Genomic DNA, 25879 nt, shown 5'->3' with positions numbered 1-25879 from the left:
TCTTTCATGGTTATTTTGGCCAGTCCAATGACTGTGTGTTGTGGTGTCTCACTGTTTGCAATGAATTGGAGAATCTTGACTAATGCAACTATTAACTGTTTCCACTCTGATTTCCCTCCATTATACTTTCTCTCATGTTTGAGATCTAGCAAAGGGAAATATATTTAGTTTATGTTTAGTGAGATATATTTATGTGGTTTTCAGTCCATCCTGTGTATAGACAAATCATTGCTAAACCATCTTGGTAAAAGAAAGGCTTCCAGAAATACCCTTACTGCTTACTCTGCTGACTCATCCAGCATGGTGATCACAAAGGTGCAAAGCCAGAGGTCTTATCACTATATAATTATATCTTAGGGTACTTGGTACTGAAAGTATGTGACACTGGAGGAGAAACAAGATTTGAAATGTATGGATTCAGAAGTTAGTCTGTGGAAAATTCTTTCAATCATCTGATGTGCAAAATGGTATGCAGAGTATTCAGGTCTCATTAATGTCTAACTACAGAGGAAATTCCCTTCTGTTAGTAATGTACTCAATAACAAAATGTACACGGCTATGCATTGTATTATTGTATTGTATAATACTTTTATTTAGTCTGTGATGTGACTTGCATAAAATATAATTTATCAGAATTCTTGTGTTTGTAGAGTAGAAACCTAAAATACTTCCACAAGCATTGGGAACATCTGTGTGTAAAGTTTCATGCTTATCTTCCCAACTATCAATAATATTAATAAATTCTGAACAACCATGCTAGTGGAAAGACTAAATAACCTTTCTATTCTCTTGATAGAAAATGATATTGTGAAACCATTGCCATATAAAAAAGCAAACAAAGAATACGAAGCCAAAAGCATAGGAAATAAGTACAATGGAGGTAGATTTGGCAGTTAATTAGTTAAAAAATAATGTTTTTTGTCATGATGTTTATGACATTTGTCAGCTTTTAAAAATTTGTTCTTGTGATTTCTCATTCTAAATAAATACTTTAATATCTGGTTGTGTATTCATAATTTTAAAAATTCTTTTTCCTAAAGAGGATCTTCCAAATGGTCTAAGCTTCAGGACTCACAAAATGTGGAGAGAAAAAGAGTATTGAAAGATATGCCCCCTTTTTTTCTTTCGTATCTTGTAACTTTGATGCAAAGAGTATGTAAGTATCTATCATACAACTGGTTTTAACAGGTCACAATAAAGTTATTTCCTTTCCCCTTTTCCTATCTCTGGTTTGTCCCACGGGTATCATGGTGGCTCAGCAACTGTCTCACTTCTCTTTACCATCTACTGTGACATGACACTTCACTTTTCCCCTATCTTGTTTTTTACACTTAACCCTACAACTGGATAAATGCAAATTACCATAAACTCATGGCTTTAAAAAAATGTAAGCTCTCCTGTCTCCCCTCTTTTTTGATTTCCTCAGATTTGGGGGAGGGAAATTTATTCTTGTAGACCTGTCTTCTTTGGAAAATGACATGCAGAATAGAAGAATAGAGTAGGTATAACCAAGATGGGAGAATAAAGGTTCAAGTGCAGATAGAACCAGTGGTGGAGGCGGCGGGGGTGGGAAATCAGGCTTGATGAATAAATCTGCAGGCCTATAGAATATTTTCAGTATATTCAGATTTTAAAATGTTTTTCGTTTGTGCCGCATAGCCAGTTTGGGATCCATGTGAAAGAATGTATGACCTCAGAGGCAGTATTTAGTCTCATGGACTCATGGAATGTAAGAACTAGAAGGGACATTAGAGATCATAATCCAGTGACCTCGTATTACAGAACGGTCATTGGAGGTAAACGAGCTGGCCAAGATCACAAATGTGATTGTGGTTGTCTCAAGGACTATAAACCATGTGAATCAACAACAAAAGTAACCAACAACATACCATGTTTTATCAGAGCAGTATATCCAACCACTTAGAGTTATAGCTGGGGAGAAGAATAGGCTGCCATTTCACCATAGGTACTAAGGGTGAATGAAGAAAAAATAACGGCCACCCACTGAAGTAAGGGGGTATGTGACAGCTAATACTCAGACTGGACTTACCCATTTGACCACGTGCAGTTGGGCATCTATTATGTAGCAGAAGAACTGAAGAGAGGAAGGAAAGTTAAATAAATGTCAGGAAATCCTTGGCCAATGTTTCCCAAAGTATGCAGTCCCCAAGGAGCTATAAAGATTCAGAAATACTACTACTGGGTATATATACAAAGGAAATGAAATCAGTATGTCAATGAGGTATCTGCACTCCTGTGATTATTGCAGCACTATCCACAATAGCCAAGATATAGAATCAACCCAAATGCCCATCAGTGGATAAATGGATAAAGAAAATGTGGTATATATGCACAATGGAATACTATTCAGCCATAAAAAATGAAATCCTGTCATTTGAGGCAACATGGATGAACCTGGAGGACATCATATTAAGTGAAACAAGCCAGGCACAGAAAGGGAAATATGGCATGATCTCACTCATATATGGGATCTAAAATGTTTTTCTCGAAGAAGCAGAGAGTAGAATAGTGGTTGCCAGATCATGGCAAGGGTGGGGTTTTTTTAAAAAAAAAAGATCGGTAAATGGATATAAAGCTATAGTTACATAGGGGGAATAAGTTCTGGTGGTTTATTGCATAGTAGAATGACTAGAGTTAACAATTATGTATATTTCAAAATAGCTAGAAGAGGCTGGGCACAGTGGCTCATGCCTTTAATCCTAGCACTATGGGAGGCTGAGGTGGGATGATCACTTGAAGCCAGGAGTTGGAGACCAGCCTGAACAAGAGTGAAACCCTTTCTACACAAAAAATAGAAAAATTAGCCAGGAGAAGTGGTGCATGCCTGTAGTGCCAACTACTCAGGACGCTGAGGCAAGAGGATTGCTTGAGCCCAAGAGTTTGAGGTTGCAGTGAGCTATGATGACACCACTGCACTCTAGCCTGGGTGATAGAGAGAGATCCTGTCTCAAAAGACAAACAAACAAAAATAGCTAGAAAAGAGGTTTCTGAATCTTCTCATCACAAAGAAATGATAAATGTTTAAGATATTAGATATGCTGATTTCCCTGATTTGATCATTACACAATTTTGCATGTGTCAGAACATCACATTGTACCCCTAAACATGTACAATTATTATGTGTCAATCATAATTTTTTAAAAAAGTCTCCTGGGTAGCTTGTTAGAATACAAATTTCTGGATCTTACTCTAGAACTACAGGATAAACATCTTTGAGGGAAAGTCCAGGGAGTGTGTCAGAGAGGTGATTCCAAGACAGATGGTTTGGAGAAGACATCAAGAAACACTGCTCCAGGTGAATATCAGAGAAAATAATGATGCCATATCATTAATGTCCTTTGAGCATAAAGAAAAGAAGATACTCAAAACAAAGCATGATAATGATTATGATGAAATAAGAGTCCAAGATATCTGCATCCTAGTTCTAAATTTATCAACCATAAAACTTTGGATTAGCTATTAATATTTTACCTCTTCTGATACCATCTTATTCACATTGCAATCAGAAGCTTTTGAAAGATTTTATTCAGGGGAATGATATGATATAAATTATATTTACTGATGAATAAAGATGGAAATAAAAAGAGTAGAACAAGAGTGGGCATGACAGATCAGTTAATAGGCTATTAAAATAGTCCAAGTGAAGAGTAATAGTGGCTTAGAATAGGTTGTTGGCAGTAGAGTTGGAAAGAATCAAATGAGTTTTGAGATTTATTTTGATAGGATCAATAATGGATTTGATATTAGCTCTAAGGGAGGTGTCAAGGATGACTCACGAGTTTCTGACTTGTGATGAATGGTTGAGGTTTTAGGAGGTGTCAATGAATTGCAGGTTCAAGTGATTGAGCTTGAAACCCAGATAAGGTAGATCAGGGCTAAAAGCCTGGCAGAAAATGGAGGCATAGAGGGATTGATGGAGGCATCTGTTGACCATGAAGAGCTACTGAAGGGTTTTAATCAGGAGAGTGGCATAATTGATTAGTTTGGTCACAGTGTAGATTGTTTGGCAGGTAATGTCAGAGTGCGCAAACTGGGAGGATGGTAGACTGTGGCCAGAGTCTTGGGTACTGGTGGGCATGACATCCACGGTGGAGCAGTGCTGAGTAATAATCAGATCTGAGTTGGCTGTGGACCCAGTGGGCTGGAGTGGAGTGCATGTGGAAGTCAGTGTAGCTGGAGAGGCCAAAGAGCTGATGGGCCAGGATGCTGGTTGGGTCATTTGGGGCTGGAGAGACGACTGTGATCCAGGGGCCAAAATTATCAGTGCGTTTGTGATAGTGACCAAATCAGTAGATAACGGTAAACAAGGAACAGATGGATGACAGGGACATTAAAGGAGCCAGAGCTTTTTACATGAGTGGAGGAGGAATAATGGCTTGGAACCTAAACTGGACAATCTTTAAAGATGCCCTTTGGTATGTGGGTTGTGGGAGAAGGAACCCCTCTGTTTTTGAGACCACAGGTTTCTGCTTAAGGCAGGAGTTTGGGTATCAAATGAAGCTTTGTAAGTGGAAAAGCAGAAACATACTGTCATGGTTTTGTTTATTGTTTGTTTGGTGGGTTATATATTTTGGTTCTAGCCATAGCACTTTATTTTTCATTATTAAAAATTTTATGTTTATGCATACTGAAATATTTATGGATGAAATGCTATGATGTCTGGGATATGCTTCAAAATAATACAGGATGGGTGGGTGGGGGTGATAAGTGAAGCAAGATTGGCCATGCATCGATAATTTTTGAAGCCAAGTAATGGGTAAATGGAAGTGCTCTAGCTATTTTATTTTTGCATATGTTTGAATTTTTCCTTAATAAAAAGTTAAAGAAACCACGTCATCTTTATAGATTCACCCTTTGCTTTTACTGGCGTCTTTTTATATTCTCACTTCGTGAGGCTTTCCTACTCTCTCTCCATGAGGTCCACAAAGACAGGTATTTATCCCATTTTCCTGATAAACCTCTCTGATCCTGTTAAGGAACTGATCCACAGGCAAACATACATTTAGTGTCAGACATAGTATTAGAACTTCATGCTCTCTTGACTTCTAGACTAGTACATTCTACTACCTGATTAAGTTTGTAAGTTTCCATTAGGAGGTTGTTAAAATTCAGAGCAGTTCTCTAGGGCCTTTAATCTTGGAAACAGAGTCTTCATTTGATTGTGGATCTGAAAAGTGAGATTGTCTTTGCACATCCTATTCCTTCTGCATGGAATTTCATCCCCATCCCTCAGTTTGCCAGGTTAACACCTACACATCCTTCAAAGCTCAACTTAGTTCCTCCCCACTCCCCACCCCCTGTGCCATCCCAACAATCACTCCCTTTTTCGCACTAGTTCTGTATCTTGTTCAAATTTATGCCATTTCACATATCACAGTGAATTGTAAGTGTGTGTGTGTGTGTGTGTGTGTAGTTTTCCCTAATAAATTAGAATCATGGACTGTATTTTTTTTAAATTTTGTATTCTAGGGCCTTCCACATAATGGCAACATCTGAACAGCAGTGACTCAATAACTCACACATGCCTAAATCCATTGGTACAGACAACTGGCAAATGAAAAAACAAGAGGACCAAAATAAATACGCTGGGCTTGGTCAGTTTGTGCATCTAAGGAGGTAGTTCTTATGATGGGGTATGAAATTCTGGTGTTATGGAGAACATTTTTCTTCTTGGAAACTAAGTCCTATCATCCAGGGTTCTTCTCTCAAATACCAGGGTGATTTGCCAGTCTATATGGAAAGTGTTCCAAGACCAAAACATTTACATTCTTTCCTCCAGTAAAAACCTTCCTGCAGGATAAAATGGAGGTGGATGAGGTGGGAAGCAGAGGTGTTTTTTCTGCAACTGAGTTAACTCATATAGGGTGTACAGATTGATTACCTCAGTAGGAAAGATCCACCGGAAGGAAAATGAAGTACCACACAGATACCAGATCAGTTATAATGTTGAATAATGATAACACCTAGAAGTGCTACTACAATGTGATCTCACACACTTTTGAAGGAACACTTGCTTTTTCTTCCCACAAGTGACTGTTCATTAAGAGCTGGGCATAGATATATTTCTGAAAAGAATGCTGTGCAAAGCCTTGTAAAGTGTGGTTAACTTAATACCATCTTCTTTTTCTGAAAAAGAGGGGAGGGCTCACATCCATACAGTTTTCAAAGCATTCATCATAAACATGGAGGGAATAAAGCCCAACTTAAAAAAAAATCAAAATTTATAGTTGAATGAATTCTATAGCCCTCCCCCTCCCTTTTACAACACCCATCAAGTCTATTTCATTGTGAAACGTATCATTTCAAAGTCCGTGGGGATCCTTTCCTCATCAGTTAGGTTTGGAACTCACTGGTAAACAGGAGGCACCAAAAGGGCAGTGTAAAGGCAGCCTTAACATTTTCAGCGAAGAGCCAACTTCTTTGTGGTTTTGATTTGTTTTTAATAACAAGCTCCCTCAACCAAAACTGATGAATTGGCATAAGAACAAGGGTACAAAAGGAATATCAAGGGGCCTTCCAAAATGCTAACCAAAGGATGAATTCTTTGCTTTGGGTGGCCATCATTTTATCCCTTGGAACCAGGAGATAAAAAGATGCAAAGCTTTTAATATATGCTGCCTGAGTATATAAAGAGACCGATTAGAGCATGTGGCCTGTGGTGTTGTCTTAATACTTTATAATCTATAATCACATTCCATACTTCAAGCAAATGCAAATTCTGTTCCTGCTGCACTTGAAAGGCAATTTCACTGCACACTGAATTGAAAGTAATTACTGATACAGCACAAATAAAGCCTGTCGGGTAAACACCAAAGCATTTTCCACACGGTACTGCATTTTAAAATAGCTAACTTTATTGTCAGTGAAAAGATAGGCACAAAGTGGATTTAAACCTGCTTAACTTTATTGGAACTAACTCAGTTGATTACAGAATGGGGTCACAATCATTACGGGACCACATACATTTTAAACCAAAGGCGATTCTTCTCTAGCCATCTGCCAACCTCAGCTATCCATTTTATAAACACATGCCATTAATCACAAGGGAGGCCAGAAGGAGGTTGGATGGCTCCACGTAACCCATCGTTGCTACCAGAAAAAAATAAACAAACTCCCGACACTTGTCCTACTGATGATGGATGGCACTTGGAAGATATATTTCCAAGGATTGTGGCAGGCTGAAATTGGTGGCAATTAGCCCACAGCTGATACCTTCCTTTGAAAATATTTTCAGTAAGAATGCACACATCTTAAGTAACATATTCCATATGTGAATGAGTAATTGAGATAACAGAAGACTGTATGGCTAACAGACATGAGAATATAATTTATCAAAGTTAGTGCACACGTATACACTTTAAGCTGCCGCATTATGAGTGTTTAGGCTTTTCCGACAAAGTAGTTTGCACAATCAGTTTGTTTATTTTCCAATTGTTATACCCACCCAACAGTGTAACAACAAAAAGAGAACATGACGGGTCTCCTGGTACGTTTCCTATGGCAGATGATGGCAGATATTTCAGGTTCCTGCTGTCCTGTCACCCTGAAGCTCAAAAGCAGCACTGAAAGTAAATCCTTCATTAAATCAACAATCAAGATACATAATTTTAAAAGAAAGCTCAACTACCTTTATTTCAAAAAAAACCTGTTAATAGGAGTTTTATATCAAGTAAAAGTTTGTTCTAATGAAGCTTTCCTGTACATGGGACATTGGGGTGCAGCTGAATTAGAAGGTCCTCAGAGACCACCAGGCAGTACAAGTTGAGACAACAAGGTCACCTTCCTGTCCTGAGGTACCAGTAAAATGCATAGATAGGTGGGAGTTCAGAAAGATCCCCCAAATGTTACATCCACACAAGTGAGAAAAGGTGGCTAACTTGAGATTTCTCCCATAAACCTGAATTTTTAAAATGACAACTAGTAGAGATTTTCTGAAAAGACTGTATCTCCTCCCCAAGCATAATACACCGACATGGTCTTCTTCCCTCTCTTAGACGTGCAATGTTATTTTAGCAAATTACCTGGGATTGAAAACTGAGCAGAGACGGACTGCCTCTGGTGTGAGAAGACAGAGGTGTTCTAGAAAGTTCAAAGCAGTACTTAGCCAAGAACTTCCTCCTTTTCCTAAAACACATGAGTCTAAAGAGATGGCTGCCACACAATGTGGAATGTATGACATTTTTCACCTTACAGAATGTGATTAAAATCATGGCTCTCAGAGCCTGCAAACATTCTGGCAATGAGTTATAACCATGAAAGGAGCAGATGAAAAGTTTATTTTTATTTTTACTTATTTATTTGGATAGAAAGGAGCTCTTTTGAAATTTTCCACTTGCTGCTTCTACTACTTGAGTTTTTTTAAAATTTCTTATGACTAAAGAGTGGTATGAATGAATTATAACACAACTATACTTTTTAATTTCTATTTGGGATTCACTTTATAAGTGAGGACTAATGTGTAAGTGGGATGGTCACTTTATTATTGAAATTGTGAAAAGACTGGCTGAAAATCACATCACCCTCTGTCTTGTCTCCCCCCAACCTGCAAAATAATTCCTTTGGAATATAATTAGGAAAGACACCATTCCTGTACTCACAGAGGAACCTTGTAAGATGATCTGAGACACATGATCTCATCGTGAGAAAAGAAGTGGAGTTTGATTTCTTAGGGGGACATTTAATGTGACTAAATGTTGAAATGTGGATAAGGAAAGGGAGAACCTTGCACAAGGCACTACAGGAGAGGCAAGATAGGGGTTCTGAATCCTGGACAGACTATTCAAGCCAGGGACATTTTACAAAATACACGTGCCCTCGATTGTGAAGGTGCCTTTTCATAAAATGGGCTTTTTTTAAAATAAGGGTTTCCCAAAATAAGCATGGTAATTGGCAGAGTAGACAGCTATGCTGTGTGACCTTGGAAAAGTCACTGAACCTCTCCAAGTCTCAGATACTTCACCACTAAAATGAGGGGGTAGGGCTACACTGCTAAAGTTCCTTCCTGCCACTATGGCTCATGATATAATATATCAGGCCTATTCTTCTATTAATCTGGTTTCTAACTAACACATCCCCAAACCTCTACCCCCAACCCTTACCTAACCCCCCCACTCCCCTCACCCTCCCTATACCCCTGAAAACTGATCTTGATGATGCTATCTGTGGATCTGTTACCTTAGTGAAGGGCAGAGAGGTGACACAGGGCAGGGACCTGTGGCAACTGGCATCCCTCTGTGTCCATGGAGGAAGCCCAATGGCAAGGCTTGAAATCATTGCCTCCTTTGGTCCCTGCCCACATGCACGTTTCCTGCTGCTTCCCAAAGGTATTCCAAGACGGAGTCATGGGCAGTGAGAAGAGTTAGTTGAGGATACTGCTGCAATCAGCGTCTCCCCCAACCCCAACTGCAGCATAGTACTTTGGGCTTCTGATGCTATTCCCTTGGAGGTGATGGTCAAAAATGCCCGTTAAGACATATGCTAAGAATTTGGGAAAACCAAATGAATTATTTCTAAATAGTCACTAGAAATTCAAAGTGTTCAACCTGTCAACAAAGATGCTTCCTCAGTTTGCAAATGATTGGCAACTTGAGACTGGTAACCCAGCCAGTGAATCTGTGCTATAGAAGAAATAAACACTAAGCCAAGTGGTCTTAGAAAAGACAAGCGAGCTGTGTTCACGGCTACATGCAGGCTAAAAATGTCTGCATGCAGCACCTCATGCGACTCTCCATCAAGGCCTCTGATGGTCTAACTCCCTCAGAGAGAGGAAGTTGGGCATCACTCAGTTACTATTTACTCTCCTAGCATCTGAAAGCAATATATTAATTATCCCAATGCATAAATTACTCCAGAGCATATATATGAATGTATGAACCTCCAGGAGGGAACCAAAAGAATCCACTTCCAAAGCACCACTGAAATGAAGATAAACACAATCCCTTGGGGCAGGGTAGCTGGGAAACTGGGAGGAAAAATTAGCTCCAGCAACCCTTGTGCACCCCAAAACTCCCTACCTTTGCTCCAGCTTACATAGCTCCTAAACTATTCCCTTTTGTGAGCCTGAGGCGAGAACTTTCTCCGGCTGCTGTCGAGATAATAACTATACAAAACAGCATACACTCAAATTCTCTCCGGCTTCCCACTTCCAAACTACATGTTACACACTGTCTTCCACACATACTGTGCTCTTCAATGAAAAATGATCTGGAATACGGAACTTTTAAACAAATTTAAGCACATTGAACATATCCATGTATAACCACCTGTTAACAGCCCCAGTATTTGGGTAAACCCAAGCAATATACTTTAGAGCACATTCCGATTAATCTGTCTTTAGATGTACTCCCTAAGTATACCAGAATAGACTGGAGTTCATATGGTATTACTTAAGTAGTCTACTGTTCCAATAAAAAGTCCCTTTAGAAAACACCCCTCCCCCCAACCCTTGTCCTCACCCTCCACATAAGAACAAACGAAAGGGGAAAATGATTAAAAGCATTCTTGCTGATAAACTGCAGCTCTTGATTTGGCCATTTAGATGAGATATTCCACCATCTCTGCATCAGGCTCTTGTCCCAGGATCTGAATGGGCGCTTTTCTTTCCAGAGTATTGGAGTGGAAAATAGGGCCATCTAAATGGAAATAAGGGGTTAGAAAACACTCAGAGACAAGGTAAAAAATTCAAATTTCTAGAGCTAGACAGTGTCGGGGCCCTCATGAAGCCAATGGCAAAATGAGACTTGCCTGCCCGCCCCCCATTTACTTCTGCTGGGAGAATGGCCTCTACTCATGCCGTTCCCATCTTGGTGGATGAGAAGTCATTTACTGACTCTCTTTTCTCTCCCCTTTACAACATGAAAAACTCATTCCAAATGACAACACTGCCCAAACAGCAGGCACCAGGAAGTAAATCTGCATTTGAAGGCAGAACCAAAATCTACCTGCTACAGAAAATTATTACCTGTCTTGTCTGGATTGCAAGTCAAACTTGGTGTAGACAAACGACGTGGTCCAGAACCGGTAGCTGGACTTGCAGGAGCCTCAGGCTGAGCCAAAGCTGGAGTTGAAGGTGGAGCTGGAGTAGAAGCCGCAGCCGGAGCTGGAGTTGGAGCCTGAGTCTGAGCCGGAGCAGAAGCCTGAGCTGCTGCTGGAGCTGGAACTGGAACCTGAGCCGGAGCTGGAACCGGAGCCGGAGCAGCTGGAGCAACTGGAACAGCAGCAGCAGGAGCAGCAGCAGCAGCAGCAGCAGAGGCAGCAGCTGGAATCGGAGCAACAGCAGCTGGAGAAACAGCAGCAGCAATAGCGGCAGCAGTTGCTGGAGACGGGGCAGCAGCGGCAGCAGCAACAGCAGCAGCTGGAGCAGCAGCAGCACCAGCAACTGGAGCAGCAGCTACCATGGTTGTGGTGTTGGTGGCAGCGATGGCAGTATTGGTGGCAGCAGTGGCAGTGATGGCGGCAGCAGTGGAGGCAGCAGCAATTGGAGTAGGAACAGAGACGGGAGTGACAGCTGCAGTTTTGTTCGGTTCCGTTCCACGTTCTGTTTGGGTGCTGCAGTCTCGGCTGCCTGTCTTGGAGTGAGCCGAGAGCAGGGGAGTTGAGGGGGGCACAGGCGAGGGTGCAGAAGGGACATAATCAGCACGGTAGTCTCCACCCAGGAGAATACCTACAAATGAAAGAGAGAAAGAAATTAGAAAACAATAGGTCATTCAAATCTGATTATTTGTTTTCCTTTATAAGAGTTCAAAAGAAATGTGAATGGGTCTAAATTCCTTACTTTTGCCTCCAGCAAACCCAGGAAGCAGTTTGTCAGCCACCTCACACCATGGCTAAAAAAGTTTTTTCCAGACTGGGAAAATCCCTTCTGGTCCTCATTATCTTGCTCTTAGCACAAGGTATTAAACCTTTAAGTGTCCTGGATATCTTGTTTTGATTTAGTTTTCCAATGGTGACTGAGTTCTACTGAGTTGTCAGAATTCTTCTACTCAGCCCCACTTATAAACCAACAGCACACATTCTCAGACAGCAGGAAAGGATTGGGGGAAGAGGTTTATCGACACAGATGAGTGTGGTAATAATTGTCTGACCAAAGGTTCTGACCATGACCAAGGTCCCCAAAATGCTTACTCTAACCAAAAGATACTGCAAGTGTCAGAGGACCAAGAAAGGAATTAAAAGCAACAAAAAGAGATAAAATAAAAATATATATAGCTTGCTTCCTCAGGCTCTAAAAATGTGCCTCGTGGTCTCCACAATATGTCTGGGGTTTTGATTAGAGGGGAAGAAATGGACAGGAACGGAATGAAAAAGTACATTCTGTTCTCATATCAGAACATTCTGGTAACAAAGCCTACCACCCAGCTCCATTTAGCTTAACTAGGACTCTGGGTCCTTCTATTGTAGGGCAGGAAGGAACACAGAAATGTTGGAATTTTGAAAGTTTGAATGACACAAAGGCTACATGGGCTTAGGACAAAGACAAAAGGTCCCACATGGCAAAGGCCAAATCTAAGAATTTTTTTAGAGGAAACTGAAGTTATCTTCCTTTCCACCCAAATAGAACTCAGAATTCTTATCCTCTCGGGCCTTGGCTTCAATCAGTGTTCTCACCGTTAGACTTCACAGTGTGGTGGAGCTCCTGAATATGCAGGTAGGCTCTGAGGAGGGGAAAAAACCCAATCTGGTCCATCTTCCTTTCTAGAACCTGGACTATTGCCCCTTTTCCTTACTGCAAGGGTAATTATCTCCGGGCTGTCTTTGAACATGTGACTATAATCCTCCTTATTTACTGTCATTACCTAGGCTCCCCTTCCAGCTCTTGTCGTCTCGCTTCTCTTCCATGATGGGGGTGCCAGTCAGGGTGGACGAGTGGGAGAGCAAGCCTGATCCGGCATTGGAAATGGACATCAGAGACTTTGCTGGCCGCATGGACGACAACTGCTCTGTCTTACTTGGCTCCTTCCGGGAACGCTGCTGGAGTACTTTGATCATGGCATCCTTCTCAATAATCTGGGCATGGAGGGTCTTAATCCTTGGAGACAAAGACAAAGAACATACAAAGACCTTGTTGCTACGTCTGTGTTTTGGTCTTACTGATTAGATGGACTTGAATTCCCATTATCTTTTTGTCTAAGGGATGGTCTAGTTAGTTCTGAGTTGGAAGACAAGGGATAGTGTGTTACAATTAAAAAAAAAAAGTCGCCTAGGATCATGATAATAGAGTGTGTTTTGGCTTTTTTAACTATTCAGAAAAAAGTAACTTAAATTACAAATATAAGATTAAAGTGAAAAAAAAAAGTCCTTCTGCACACCTAAATGGATACAGCAGAGCATTCAGGAGCTGTTGCTTAAACCTTAGGAAATCACAGTAAAGTACTGGTGAAAAGGAAGGCTCTACATGAGAAAATGAACCAATGTAGTGGGTGCTATAGTGAAGAATCTGAGTCAATGGAAACAATGCGTTCAGTGAAAAGATGAGATCTTCTATGAATGAATTTATAAGAGGCATCAGGTGTTTCACCTCCCAGTGTGAGTGGATGTTCTTTTATTGAGCAATCTGCTGTATCACAGGGTTGAGATGCAGTATGAGAAAGAATATCCCAGAGTGCAAATGCCAACAATTCAGCTCAGAGGGTGGATGGAAAGCAATTAAAAAGGCCAAGGGGACAGCAACCCTACTTGGAATTCCACAGCTAGTGGGGATGATAGAAGTAAAGGTCATCGCATCTCGTACACTAATTGGCAGGCTGGCAAGGGTGATGGTGGTGGGGGAAGACTGTGTGATCAGGTTTCCCAGTTGTGAATAAAGATGCTTGCCCTTCTAAGTTATCTGGTTTCTATACCAACAACTAAGACCCATCAGGGTCCAGATCGCCATTTTACCTGCCCTCCATGTCAAGGCAACGCTTGTTGGCCATCAGGATTTCTTCTTCCTCCTTCTGGATGCGAGCTTCTAGAGCTGTGTCATAGCTGGTGTTAGGAGAGTGGCTGATGACTGTTGTGTCCCTGAGGAGGAAAACGGCAGTGATGATGATGGGAGGGCAGCAAAATCAATGAATGCTATCTCCTTTCTAAGTCAATGGAAGCTTTTCTGGAAAGTTCTAAGCTGAAATCAATCTCATTCAGAACAATTGGTTCTAGGTGAGTAACTTGTAAGAGCATCCAAGAAGAAGAGTTTATTGACATGGGCTTGGCTGCAGAAGTCAGTGCGGGAAGTGCACAGGCTTGCCTTCAGAACTGGACAGATATCCTCCCAAAACCTTCTGGCAGATAGTCTCCTCAAAGTTTCTAGACCATGGGCAAGCAATAGGAATAAGTATATATTTCCACTTTATTCTCACGACAGTCATGAAGGGGGAAAACCTAGACTTTGAAGGAAGTCAGAGGGTATATATTAAGTAGTTTATTGCTACTAGATGAATATTGGTAACTACACCTCAGTGCTAGAAACAAATAGACATGTCAACACCTAAGATCAGGTAGAGCATGTGAGCTGAGAAACAGGGCCTTTGAGTCAGTGCCACTCAGTTCCTATCTAATGTATATCTGAAACATGCTAGCACCACATCGATGAGTCTACCCCAACTAAGTGACTGTTCTCTTGCCAGAGTCCTAACTGCATAAGGGACCATCATGTTCCATCTGAAAGTATCTCAGGCCATTAACTCAAAGACCGATTCATAAGGAAAAGTGTGTGCATGTGTGTGAGAGAAAGAGAGAGAGGAGGGGATATTAGGATTAGGAAGAATACTGATGTAATTATATTGGCCTTAAAGGAAATCAGACAATAGGCCAAGAAAACAATGAACTGGCGCAGCTTCATTGCACTTCCTAAGAGAATAAGGGTCTGTGGGAGAACTTCAGGAATATTTTCTGCTGGCAGCTAGCTATGTTCTCTTAGCTTTGGGATTGTGACCAGTGCAGATGGGAGTGAAGTGGCAGGAGATTGAAGAGGTAGAGAGTTGATGTTAAGGTTGGGGAATTTTGGTGAGCCTCTGCAAAACTACTGTTCCTCCAAACACCTACACCTTATATGCAAGGTTGAAACCATTTATGGGTATGATGAAATAATTGGAGAACAAGACGGAAAGGAATACAATGGCTCTCATCCTTTGCCAAATTTAAAATCTTTTGCCATCTCAGAATTTTGTCATTTCTCTAGTGGGATTCACTTGCTTATAGTCAAACTGCGGACTGAAGAGGGAGCAGCACTTGCACGCTGCTTGAAAGCACAGGCTCTGACTACAGATGACATGGGGGTCAAGTCTCAGCTCCCCAAGTACTCCCCAAGTACATAGAGCCACAGACAAGCTCTATAACCTCACAAAGTCAGTAACCTGCTCTAAGCCTGTCTCCTCATATGCCAAATGAGAACAATAACTGTACTTTCATCTCATAGGGGATAAAAAAATTAAGCAAGTAAAAACATACAGTGTGTCAGGCACAGTAAAAGCACTCAGCAAAGCTATTATTAAGAGAGAACCACATAGGTGGAAGGGCAATAACATCTAAAAGATTCTGACTTGAAAGAATTCTAGCTCTTGGTACAATCCTGGAGGCAATTCCAGCACTGCAGAGTTACAATGTGATGGCCAGGGCTTCAGAACCAGGCCTCTCAAAAAGTGCATGGTGTTGACGGACACTGGGGACTTGAGCGTACGGTTTGTCACTGGGGGAACTAGTGCTGGCCTGCTGCCACTTTCATTGCATAAAAGACCATTTTGGGGACTCAGAGCCCTGCCAGCTAATTGATATGGACACTGTGAACTCCTCAGGAATGGAGCCTGAAAATGTGGGGCACTTAGCGAATTCCTACAGGGCTGCCAGGACAGCTCTCAGCATCAATCTTCCTTCTAGAAGACCAGGGCTACTAGGCCAATGGCTTAGGGAAAAGCAAGCAAGCACAGTGTTTAAAGGAGCAACTTGACCTGCTACCTTTAAATACTCAGAGACTTTCCTTAGGAACATCAGGAGAGAGATGTCAGGCTAAGCGCTAAAAACAAAACCTGCAAACCCCAAAGTGCAGATCCCTGAATTTGACATCCTCCATCTCAAATTCTTAAGTAAACAGTTTGTCATCTTCTCTTGCCTTCCTTTTTCTGACAAAGTTATCCCCATCACATTGCTCAAACTGCTCTCTAGAATGTCACCAATGACATGCTAATTAAAACATGTAGTGGTCATTTAAACTTCAAGTCTCTCTTTTCCTATCGGTCACATTCTTTTGTTTATTAAATATGTGAATTCTACCTAAGTGGAGCACAGTGTTTGAAGTGCCTAGGAGGCTGGAGAGGGGAGAGACATGGATAAGACTAGTCCCCGAGTGCAGGAATCTTGCAAGGGAAGACCAAAAAGTAATTAATTAACTAGTACAGGAGTGAGTTTGGACTTTATTCCAATAGGTGGTACTGAAAATTAGTAGAGTTTTTCGAGGGAAATGAAATAATCTGAGCTGTGCTTTAGGAAGACAGCATTATCTCTTGCGTAAATGTGATGGAGGGATTAGAGGAGATATACATTGGAATCAAGCAGACCAGTCAGCAAGGTGACTGTCATAATCCCAGTAAGAGATCATGAAAGCGTGAACCGGTAAAGTAGCAAGGGAAATGGAAACAGGTTGTAGTAGGTAGAATTGATAAACTTGGAGACTTTTTCAATCTGGGTGTTAGGGAGAGTGAGGAATGAATGAGAACTTTGTCATTTCTAATTCAAATGCCTAAGAAAGATGGCATACCATTTGCTATGAAAAGAAACCCAGGAGAGGTTTGTTGGAAAGCGCTGGCATGGGTTTTGATTTTAGGTACACTGGATTGAAAGTTTCTTAAGAATAGACATATGACAATATCCAACAAGTTGTTGGAAATTCTAACTTTAATCTTAGAGATGTTGGAGTTACTATTACAGATTTATTATCATTGCTACTATTACAGAGAAGCTATAGCAGAAAACAAGGTAATAAGACAGAAGGTAGAATGAGAAGAAAGCAGAGGATAAAGGTAAGAAATGCCTACGATGAAGAAATAGGTAGACATATGTGATGTGTGTGAACAGCTTCTATCGTCCGCTTCCCCTTTCTTTACTTCCTTCTTTCCCAGGTTTACTGTGCTCAAAATAAACATGAAACATTGCATGTTAAGAGAAAGGTAACGACTTGATTCAGTAAATGCAAACTGATAAATTACACGGTTGATTGGGTGTGTTATCTTGTTATCCTTTTGCTGTTCTTCAGAAATAAATTCACCATTTGTGAGCTGAAACTAAAAATCTGCATTGCCAAATTGGGTCTTCTGGGATCAACAGGGACGCCTACTCAGTAATAATTTCCCCTCATCTATATTAAGCATCTAGAGAGGACTCTGGGGATACAATAATATGGAGCCTTAATGTAGAGCATATTACTGTGATTATTTATAATATTTCCAAGTCGCTAAATAATAAACCTAAAGTAGTATTTTATTGAATAGCTAATGATCCCTATTTCATCATCTTTGAGCTATACCATATCTAGGAGGCAGCAGAGTATAGCAGCTAAGGTGACAAAAATATAGATTTAAATCCTGGTTCTGCTATTTAGTAGCTATGTGTGATCTTGGGAAAATTATTTCATTCCTCTGTGCCTCAGTTTCCTCCTCTGTAGAATGGATAATAGTACTAACCTCAGAGTATTTTTAGCAGGGATAAGTAATAAGTGTAAAGTGTTTAGCAGAGCACCTTGTATAGCAAGTACTATGCGTGTTGATAAATAAACAGCTAGCTCTAGTTCTAGCTCTCTGGGAGGCCGAGGCGGGCGGATTGTTTGAGCTCAGGAGTTTGAAACCAGCCTGAGCAAGAGCGAGACTCCATCTCTACTAAAATTAGAAAGAAATTAATTGGACAACTAAAAATATATAGAAAAAATTAGCCGGGCATGGTGGCACATGCCTGTAGTCCCAGCTACTCGGGAGGCTGAGGCAGGAGGATCGCTTGAGCCCAGGAGTTTGAGGTTGCTGTGAGCTAGGATGATGCCACAGCACTCTAGCCCGGGCAACACAGTGAGACTCTGTCTCAAAAAAAAAAAAAAAATTTTCCTGTTATCCCTTTGAACAAGAACAAATATTTTAAGTATCAAATAGTCATTTTAAGTACAGCCAAAAATCATCAATTTTCTCTCTCTCTTTCTGGGTCCTCTTAACTTTTCATTGAGTAAAATTCACCTAAGCATACAACTGACCAATATCACAGGGTTGCTGTTCTGATGTCTAGGTGCGTCTTAGAATAAGGGGCAATGCCAGCACTTTCCATGTGCATTAAAATGTCTACTCCTGGACCCATTAAGGCTAAAAATCCGGCTTTTCATACCCTGATCTTGTCTGAAATCATTGCATCGACAGCTTTCCCTTTGACAAGAAGTGCTTTATAAAATTAAAGTGCTGGAAGAGGTATAAATAGATCACCTACTATGTCTTCTCACCTGAGAAAAAACACTTGCATATTATTATATTAAAATCTGTATTTTATTATTCACAATGGCCAAAAACTGGAAACAATCCAAATATCCATCATCAGATGAACAGATACGTAAGTGGTTGTATATCTGTACCATGGAACACTACTCAGCAAGAAAAAGGAATGAACTATGAATGTATGCATCAACTTGGATGGATCTCAAAATCATTTTGCTGAGCATAAGAAGTCAAATGAAAAGAGTAAACACAATATGATTCCTTTCATATGGCATTCTAGAAAAGAAAGTTATAATTTTATGACAAAAACAGATCAGTCATTGTCTGGGGTCAGGCAGGGTAGAAAAGGATCAAGTTCAAGAGGCACAAGGACAATTTAGAACATGTCCTCTATGTTGATTGTGGTGGCGGCCAGTGTTCATCTAACCATACACTTACAATAGGCAATTTTAAAAATATGTAACTAATAATCTGAACTAAAAAAAACAACCAAACAAACAAAAAAAAAACACCTGTCGTCTACAACTACCACTATTACCCAAGCAAGATGTCCTAATTGTGAAACCTGTCATTCACCTATGAGCCTACCAAGTTTGGAATATATTCAGTTTGAGATCCTTAGAAGAATACACAGAAACCAATGAGGCCATTCAAATGCGGCACTACATTTAGGGATTTAAGTTATACATTTAGAAATTATCTCCTTCCTGCTTTCATGTCTTCCTTTCTCCTTCCTTCCTTTTCCTTCTTTCTTTCCTTCCTTCTTTACTCAAATATATTTGAACACTTTCCATCTGCAGCCAATATCCTAGACACTTAAAAATTATTTTGAAAGCAAGAAAATATAAAGCTTTTTACCACAGAAAGGGGCAAAAGGCAGAACCTTAGTCAATATCTTCATTTAAGTTTGGGAGGAGAAAGGGGAAAACAAATGTACTAAAAAGGAACGAGAAGAGAAGTTGGAAAGGAAAGGAGAACAACCTGCAGGTTCTGAAATAAAGTTTTCTGAATGTTACCTCCCAAATTTAAAATCACATGAAGAAAGAAAAGAGAAAAAGGAAATCAATCTCTGTGGCAGAGCATAAGAGGTACATCTTTGGAAATGTATAATCCTAGTAATAGAAGGGTCTGGAGGAATCACCTAGTCCAATTCTCTCATTTTACAGAAATTTTTTTCTTTTATTTCAGCATATTATGGGGGTACAGATGTTTAGTTTACGTGTGTTGCCCTTGGTCCCCCCGCTAAGTCCGTGTTTCAAGTATGTCCATCCTTCGGGTGGTGCGCATTCATTTTACAGAAATTTGAATACAGTCTCTATTTCTCAATCTCTCCTGTGGGTTGGATCAGTAGCATGCAAAAAAGGCGCACAGTCCAGACCTGGAATGTTTACCTGTGGAACTATCAGAAGGTGTTCCTACTAGGTGGGAACTGGCTGCATTTTATCATATTAAATGATAAGCACACACATTTTGCTGAAAACAGTAATTAGATGAAAACTTTCTACCTGGTAATTTAAAGGAATTGGATTTAAATTAAATCTACCTTATGGTAGCCAACAGATTCTGAAAATCTGTCTGAAAGAAGGTCCCCCTATTACTCAAAGCTTTCAAGGGAGGTAAGAAGGAAGGAGGGTAGTTTCTTTATACGAGGCCTCCAGTGACAAATCCCCAGCTTTCCTGAATTTTGCCCTGGAGTCTATTTTGAAGTCAGCACCACGAACCTGAGCTTTCTAACATTTTCTCACACTGTACACTCTCATGAGCTGTATCTTTCTAAGCTTCTGCCCAAAGATAACAAAATTACCCTGCATCTCCTGACTTCCCAATAATAACAAATTTTTTTTTTCAGTGCCGGGGTCTGAACAAGTGCTGGGTGCGGGTGTTTCCTTGGGAGCCTGCAGGTAAATTTACACTTAATTCTGCTTCTAATCTGCCTACAAACCTTGAGACTATCCATCTTCTAGCACAGCTGGGGTTTCTGTGCACTCTATTAGCACACGGGTGTGTACTGAGCACGCCTTTCTCAGGAAATAAGGCCAGGTAAGCTTAAGCCCATGAGGACCTCAAAATCAAGCTACAGGCAGCTTCTATCTATTTGAGGTATAGTAGATATCTGGAGAAAGGCAGATCACATTAGAAAGACATAAGATGTCTTCCTGGAGAATTGGGGTTTATTTATAAAGCACCAGTTCAGCTCTTAAGCACTGAACCTCCTACCCCCACTTTGATTTGGTAGGAGAAGGACTCAAAAATAAATGTATCCACCGCCCCCTCCACACACATATCCTAGCCCAAAGTCTGGCAAGCACTTCCAGGCTCTGCTGGCTTACCATGTTTAGGAGAATGTTAAAAACAATACTGTGGTTTTTTAATGAAGTTCTGGATAGAGACCTGTCTGGGTGCACTCTGCTGTAGCCCACCTTTGATACCCAACTCCACACCAAGGCTCTGTTATCCATCCACAACCCAAGTCATCACCTGATTTGAATTTAGTTTTTGTTGTTGTTTCTTTCCCTTTTTCTTTCTTTCTTCCCTTCTTTTTTTCCCAACTGATGATTATGAACAACAGCAAGACAGACAAATGGGCTAAGAGGTATTATTTCCTCCAAAGGCCAATCATTAATTTTTATAATATACAAAGGAGAACAAATAAGAAGCAAAAAATAAAAATCCTCCTGCCACTTTCTCTCCCCTACCAGATGGAATGTGACTGCTTACATGTGATGAGCTCATGCACACAGAGAATGTGGCCTTCAAATATAAACCTTCTCAAAGGGCAGAGATGGGTTCATGTTCAGCACAGCCTCTGGCATACCTTGGATGAGCCAGAGCTATCAAATGGCAGCAGCCACTCCTGAGTGACATTTAGTTTCTGAGTGGCACTTTTCTGGCGAGGCTTTCACTCCAGTCCTGCAGCTAAACAACCTGCACATGGAGCTGAAAGGATCTGTGGCTCTGGGGAAGAAGGTGTGCAGGCATTCAGCTGACATCTGTAAATATTCTGGCTCCTGAGGAAAGCTAAACTAGGATTCTAATAAGTTTATAAAGCAACTTTCATTTTCAAATCCCTGCCCCTCTGTCCCCACAGCCATTCAGTCCCTGCATAACCAGATGAAAGAAAACACACGTAAGCAGCAATTGGGAAAAAAAACCCAGAATATTAAAGAAAATAAAACACTGGAAAATCTACGAAGCAGTGACCTTTCTGTTCTTCCCATTTACACCCTCCACGTGGTGGCCCTACCAGCTAACTACTCACCTCTGAGCAGCCACGGTTGCAGCAGCATCCAGAGCGAAATGCCTCATCACATTCTCCTCCAGATACTTCTGCTCCCACTTCGTCATATCAGCTTCCAGGGCCAGGATCCTCTCTTCCTTCTCCCGAAGGAGTTCCATCAGTGCAGCGGCATTGTATTCCGAAACGTTGGTGGGCTGAGAGCTGCCCTGGCGCTGTTGGGGTAGATGCCGAGACCCCTCAAGTTAGTGAGAGAAGAACCATGGTGTTCGAGTGCCACTGGAAGAGCCCCTATTCTTGGAAAGGATGACTGCCCAACCACTTCCGTTTGGATTCTGATTTGGAAAGAAGCAGGGGGATTTCAGATCTCTTCCTAAGGCCACAGGACTTCCTATCTTGGGCTTGAATGTGAGATTCCCTTGTTCAGGAAAGGAGCCTGCCATATCAAATTGTCATGCTGCTCCGAAAGTGGAGCAATGGGTTCAAAATTGCCATTTGTCTGCCAGCATGGTCTGTGACAGAAGTGGGAATAAAAAAATCTAGGATTTAGTTTCTATCTTGCCCCTAACTTGTTGTGTTTATCTTTCGTGACTCATGCAACGGGGGTTTGATTTTCTTTCGTCTAAAACTGAGGAGCAGTATGGTCAGATGATTTCTAAAGACAATTTCCAGTTCTAAAACATTGAGGAGTCTACTTGTATAGCAGCTTTACTTTTTATGGGGTCTACTGTTTCTGGGGCTCATGTGAAAACAAAAGGTGCAAGATCATAGGTTTAAAGGATGTTTCTGAGATAGGAAGCTACAGAAACAGACTTTGGATTTACAATTGGGAGGCTCTCTGGAGTACAATCACATGGGGCAAAACATGTAAAGATGAGCAACTGTGTGCTTTTTTTGCCCATGTCAAATGCCAACTGAAAAATAAGTAACCAGAAATGATCTCATTATCTTTCCTTTTTTCCCACTTTCTTCCTTTAAATTCTCCATACCTGCTGGATTCTGAGGGATTCCAGCTCCCTCTCCAGTCGTGTCCGGAGACGGTGTTCCAGCTGCTCACGTTTTTCACACGCCGCCTGGAGCTGTACGAGGGCCTGCTGCATCTTCTCCACCTTATCGACGTACACTTGCTTCTTTTTCAGCTGGAAATCCAGGTTGAGAGATTTGCAAGATGGAAGGAAAGAGAGCAACAGGGTCAGTCATGCAGCCCCCCAAATCTAGCCTTGTGTTTAGATCACTTGCTGTCCTAGAGTCCAGCTCCAAAAAGGAATAGAGGGTGAGAAGGTCCTTCAAAATGAGTAGCAGCTGCCTTGTATTTCTCATACAGAAAACGGGAAGAGGGTTAGGAACTGGGAACGCTTTTTTAAATGTTCTCCTCCTTCCCCATCCCTATGTCTTCCCCAAGTCTACTCCCATCCGTACCATCTGTCTTAGATGGCAAGGTTTTCAGGTGCTCGCTTATGCATGCGCTCACCTCTGGTTGTCTTCATTCTAATCTGAAATATTCTGGGGAAAGTTATATCTTATTTTGGTTATTACAGTAGAGAAATGCTTAAAAGGTGGTGGTGGGCGCTCTCCAGGGAGAAAGGTTTAATTTGGTATGGAAAGGAAGCCCCTTTTATATAGCTTTCTTCTCTCCAAGTGGAAGAAAAAGGGTGGTCAACTGCTGAAGGTACAAGGAGATCAGAGCTGTCTTTCTGAATTCTGTGGGCCTAGTAATCCCCCAATATAATCCATCACTGCTCTCCTGGGAAGTTTTTGCTTCTCAGTAGTAAAGGTTTCATGCAATGGTTCAAAAGTGTTTAGTCTGCACATTGCCCAGCACTGCTCAGCTAGTTCCTCATTAAAATACCACAGGTTATTTGTGATTTCCACCTCATGAGACTGAGTTGGTGACCCTAGGCTGTAGTCTCTCAACTTTTATTCTGGGAGCTTCGAAGATCCCTACAGACTCAAACTAATGAATCAAAAGTAAGATAAAGTGAGTTAAACTTGATTCTTCTTCTTTGCGAGCCTATAAGCCATATCCGAAAGCAAAGGTAGAAGTAGGCTGGAAATAAGAATGTGAATTCTTTGTATTCTTATAACTTACAAGCTAAATCCTGGCTCCATAGAGAAGGAATGAGGAGGATCTCAGAGCTCCTTAAAGAATATATACATACTCTCAACACCCAAGAAGAGAGGTAAAAGTTCAGCCTTCACACCCAGTTAGCAAATAAGCAGACTATGTATGCTTCTCATAGTGCTTGTGGGGCACCCTCAGTGCTAACTAAATCAACCCATGGACTCTTTCTAAAGCAAAAATTCTAAGTGGGGCATATCTGTCATTATCCTTTGATGGATGCTGAGGTTAGGAATACTTTCACAGTTAAAATTAAAATCTGAAACTATTATTGATAACTTGGTCAAAAAGAAATTCAGGAATTCAAGTCTGACTTTTCAACAATTTCCCAAGCTGTGGAGTCACCTAGGTAGACAATTGCAATGTAAGAAGTGACGCACACTACCAGCATTGCCCATACCCACTTAGCTGGGGTCAAGCTGCAGGACCGACCTGATCCCCATTGCAGAAACCAGGTAACTCTTTCATGGTAATGAGTCCAAATCACTGTGCTCTAGAATTTCTAGTCAGACAGCACTGGCACGTACTGGTGAGGAAATTACCCTTGTCTTATAACCGCCCTCTCCTCAATTAGAATTGCTGAATTTTCTCTAAGTGGGAGGAAACCTATCTTGTATTTTCCTACCAGACCTGTGGTATGCTTTGCCCAGATGCCTGGAAAACAGAAACTTTTCAAACATTTTTTATACTTTCTTGACATTTCCTTTCATTCCAGGCCTAGTTCAATCTACCCTTGTAAACCAGTTGAGGTGAGTCTGAAGCCTAGATGTTTTTATCCATTAGAGCTTCTCCTAGGAAATAAAACAAATCAAAAAATCATCATTCTCTTTCTCTCAGTAAGCTTAAATCTTTCTTTCCTGGGATCTGTGACTATTTGTAACAACACTGACTTGGGCAACCAAAACTTTAAGGTCATAAATGCCTCTGCCTTCCTATTTGCTAAGCTTTCAATAATTGGAGAGCAGAAAACATCCTCTATCCTTCACCTTTTGGGTTCTGTAATCCTCATAAGCTATTTAAAGTTGAATGCATTTATTTGTGAATTGCTCTGAAAACCCTAAGGGAGCAGTGCAATGTTAATGCAGAGAATGTTAACTATAATTACTAAGGCTTACAGCAGTTATACTTAAAGGCAATTAAACTTAGATAGCATGCAGTTCTTGCCTTGATGGTAAAGTACTGCAATGTGAGCTCACAAAACTGAAAAATAAGCAGTCCAGAGCCACGTGGATTTCTCCATGGCCTGCCTTTTTTGAGAAAGGAAACCTAAATATCCTAGCAAAAGCACCCCTAGCACTAGAAGTCACTGAGCCAGTGCTCTGGCAGGAAAAAGCAATAAAGGTTCAGGGAGTACTCTCGAGTTGGCTGAAGATAGGCATACAGGTCAGACAAATTCCACAAAGCTGTCCAAAAAAAAAAAAAATCCCCATTTTGGTTTGCCAAGGGGATGATTTTCCACAAGATATCAGTACTATTGTGGCTGGCATAATTCTCCATGTCCTTTAAAGGGAGAAAGAGTTTACCCATAAACACCATGAGTAAACTGTACCATTTATGGGTACAGTTTACCCATAAATCACCTAGTAAATACTTACTCCCTAGACAAGTTAGGGTAGGAAAGGACAACTCTTGTATGCAACCAATGCAAGACGCTACAGATGCAATCAACAAAACCAGCCACCTTCTAAGTTACATACTTTATGTTTTCTGGATCCTATCTACAGTGTAGAAAGAAACAAAGATCTGTATGGTTTATTAACTCCGCTACTATCCTGGACTTTATGTGCTTCACTTTTACCTTCATCATGATGAATCATGACGTATCTCTATAAGGATCAAATGAGATAACACATGAAGTGCTCAGTAGCATGTCTGGTATGAAAAGTGCTCAGTGGTGTTTTTTTTTTCTTTCTTTCTTTCTCATAGGAAAAGTTAATACCAAGTCATACACATTACAGTCCTCTCAACTCTGAACACTCACTCCAGGTATCCTTGCTGTGGTTCTCATTCTCTCAGTAACTCTAATGATCACATCAATGTCTAATTACACTAAAAATATAGCTGTTT

The 25879-nt window shown here is 40.9% G+C and overlaps 1 protein-coding gene across 2 annotated transcripts in view; it reads right to left on the bottom strand.

The window, feature by feature from the left end:
• Positions 1-6853: 6853 nt before the first annotated feature.
• The window catches only part of AMOT (angiomotin), a 63607-nt gene continuing 44581 nt past the window's right edge, over positions 6854-25879 (bottom strand). For both annotated transcript variants that reach the window (XM_012645769.1, XM_012645760.1), the window contains exons 7-12: positions 22683-22832; positions 21718-21908; positions 13900-14022; positions 12816-13048; positions 10982-11683; positions 6854-10652 (exon numbers count right to left, since the gene is read on the bottom strand). In XM_012645769.1, the coding sequence (XP_012501223.1) occupies positions 10555-10652; positions 10982-11683; positions 12816-13048; positions 13900-14022; positions 21718-21908; positions 22683-22832 (1497 nt within the window). In that variant the 3' untranslated portion in view covers positions 6854-10554. The remainder of the gene's footprint in view (positions 10653-10981; positions 11684-12815; positions 13049-13899; positions 14023-21717; positions 21909-22682; positions 22833-25879) is intronic.

This window comes from Propithecus coquereli, unplaced genomic scaffold, assembly GCF_000956105.1.
Source record: "Propithecus coquereli isolate 6110/MARCELLA unplaced genomic scaffold, Pcoq_1.0 Scaffold104, whole genome shotgun sequence".
Lineage (NCBI taxonomy): Eukaryota > Metazoa > Chordata > Mammalia > Primates > Indriidae > Propithecus > Propithecus coquereli.
This window is presented reverse-complemented; position numbering and strand designations above follow the sequence as displayed.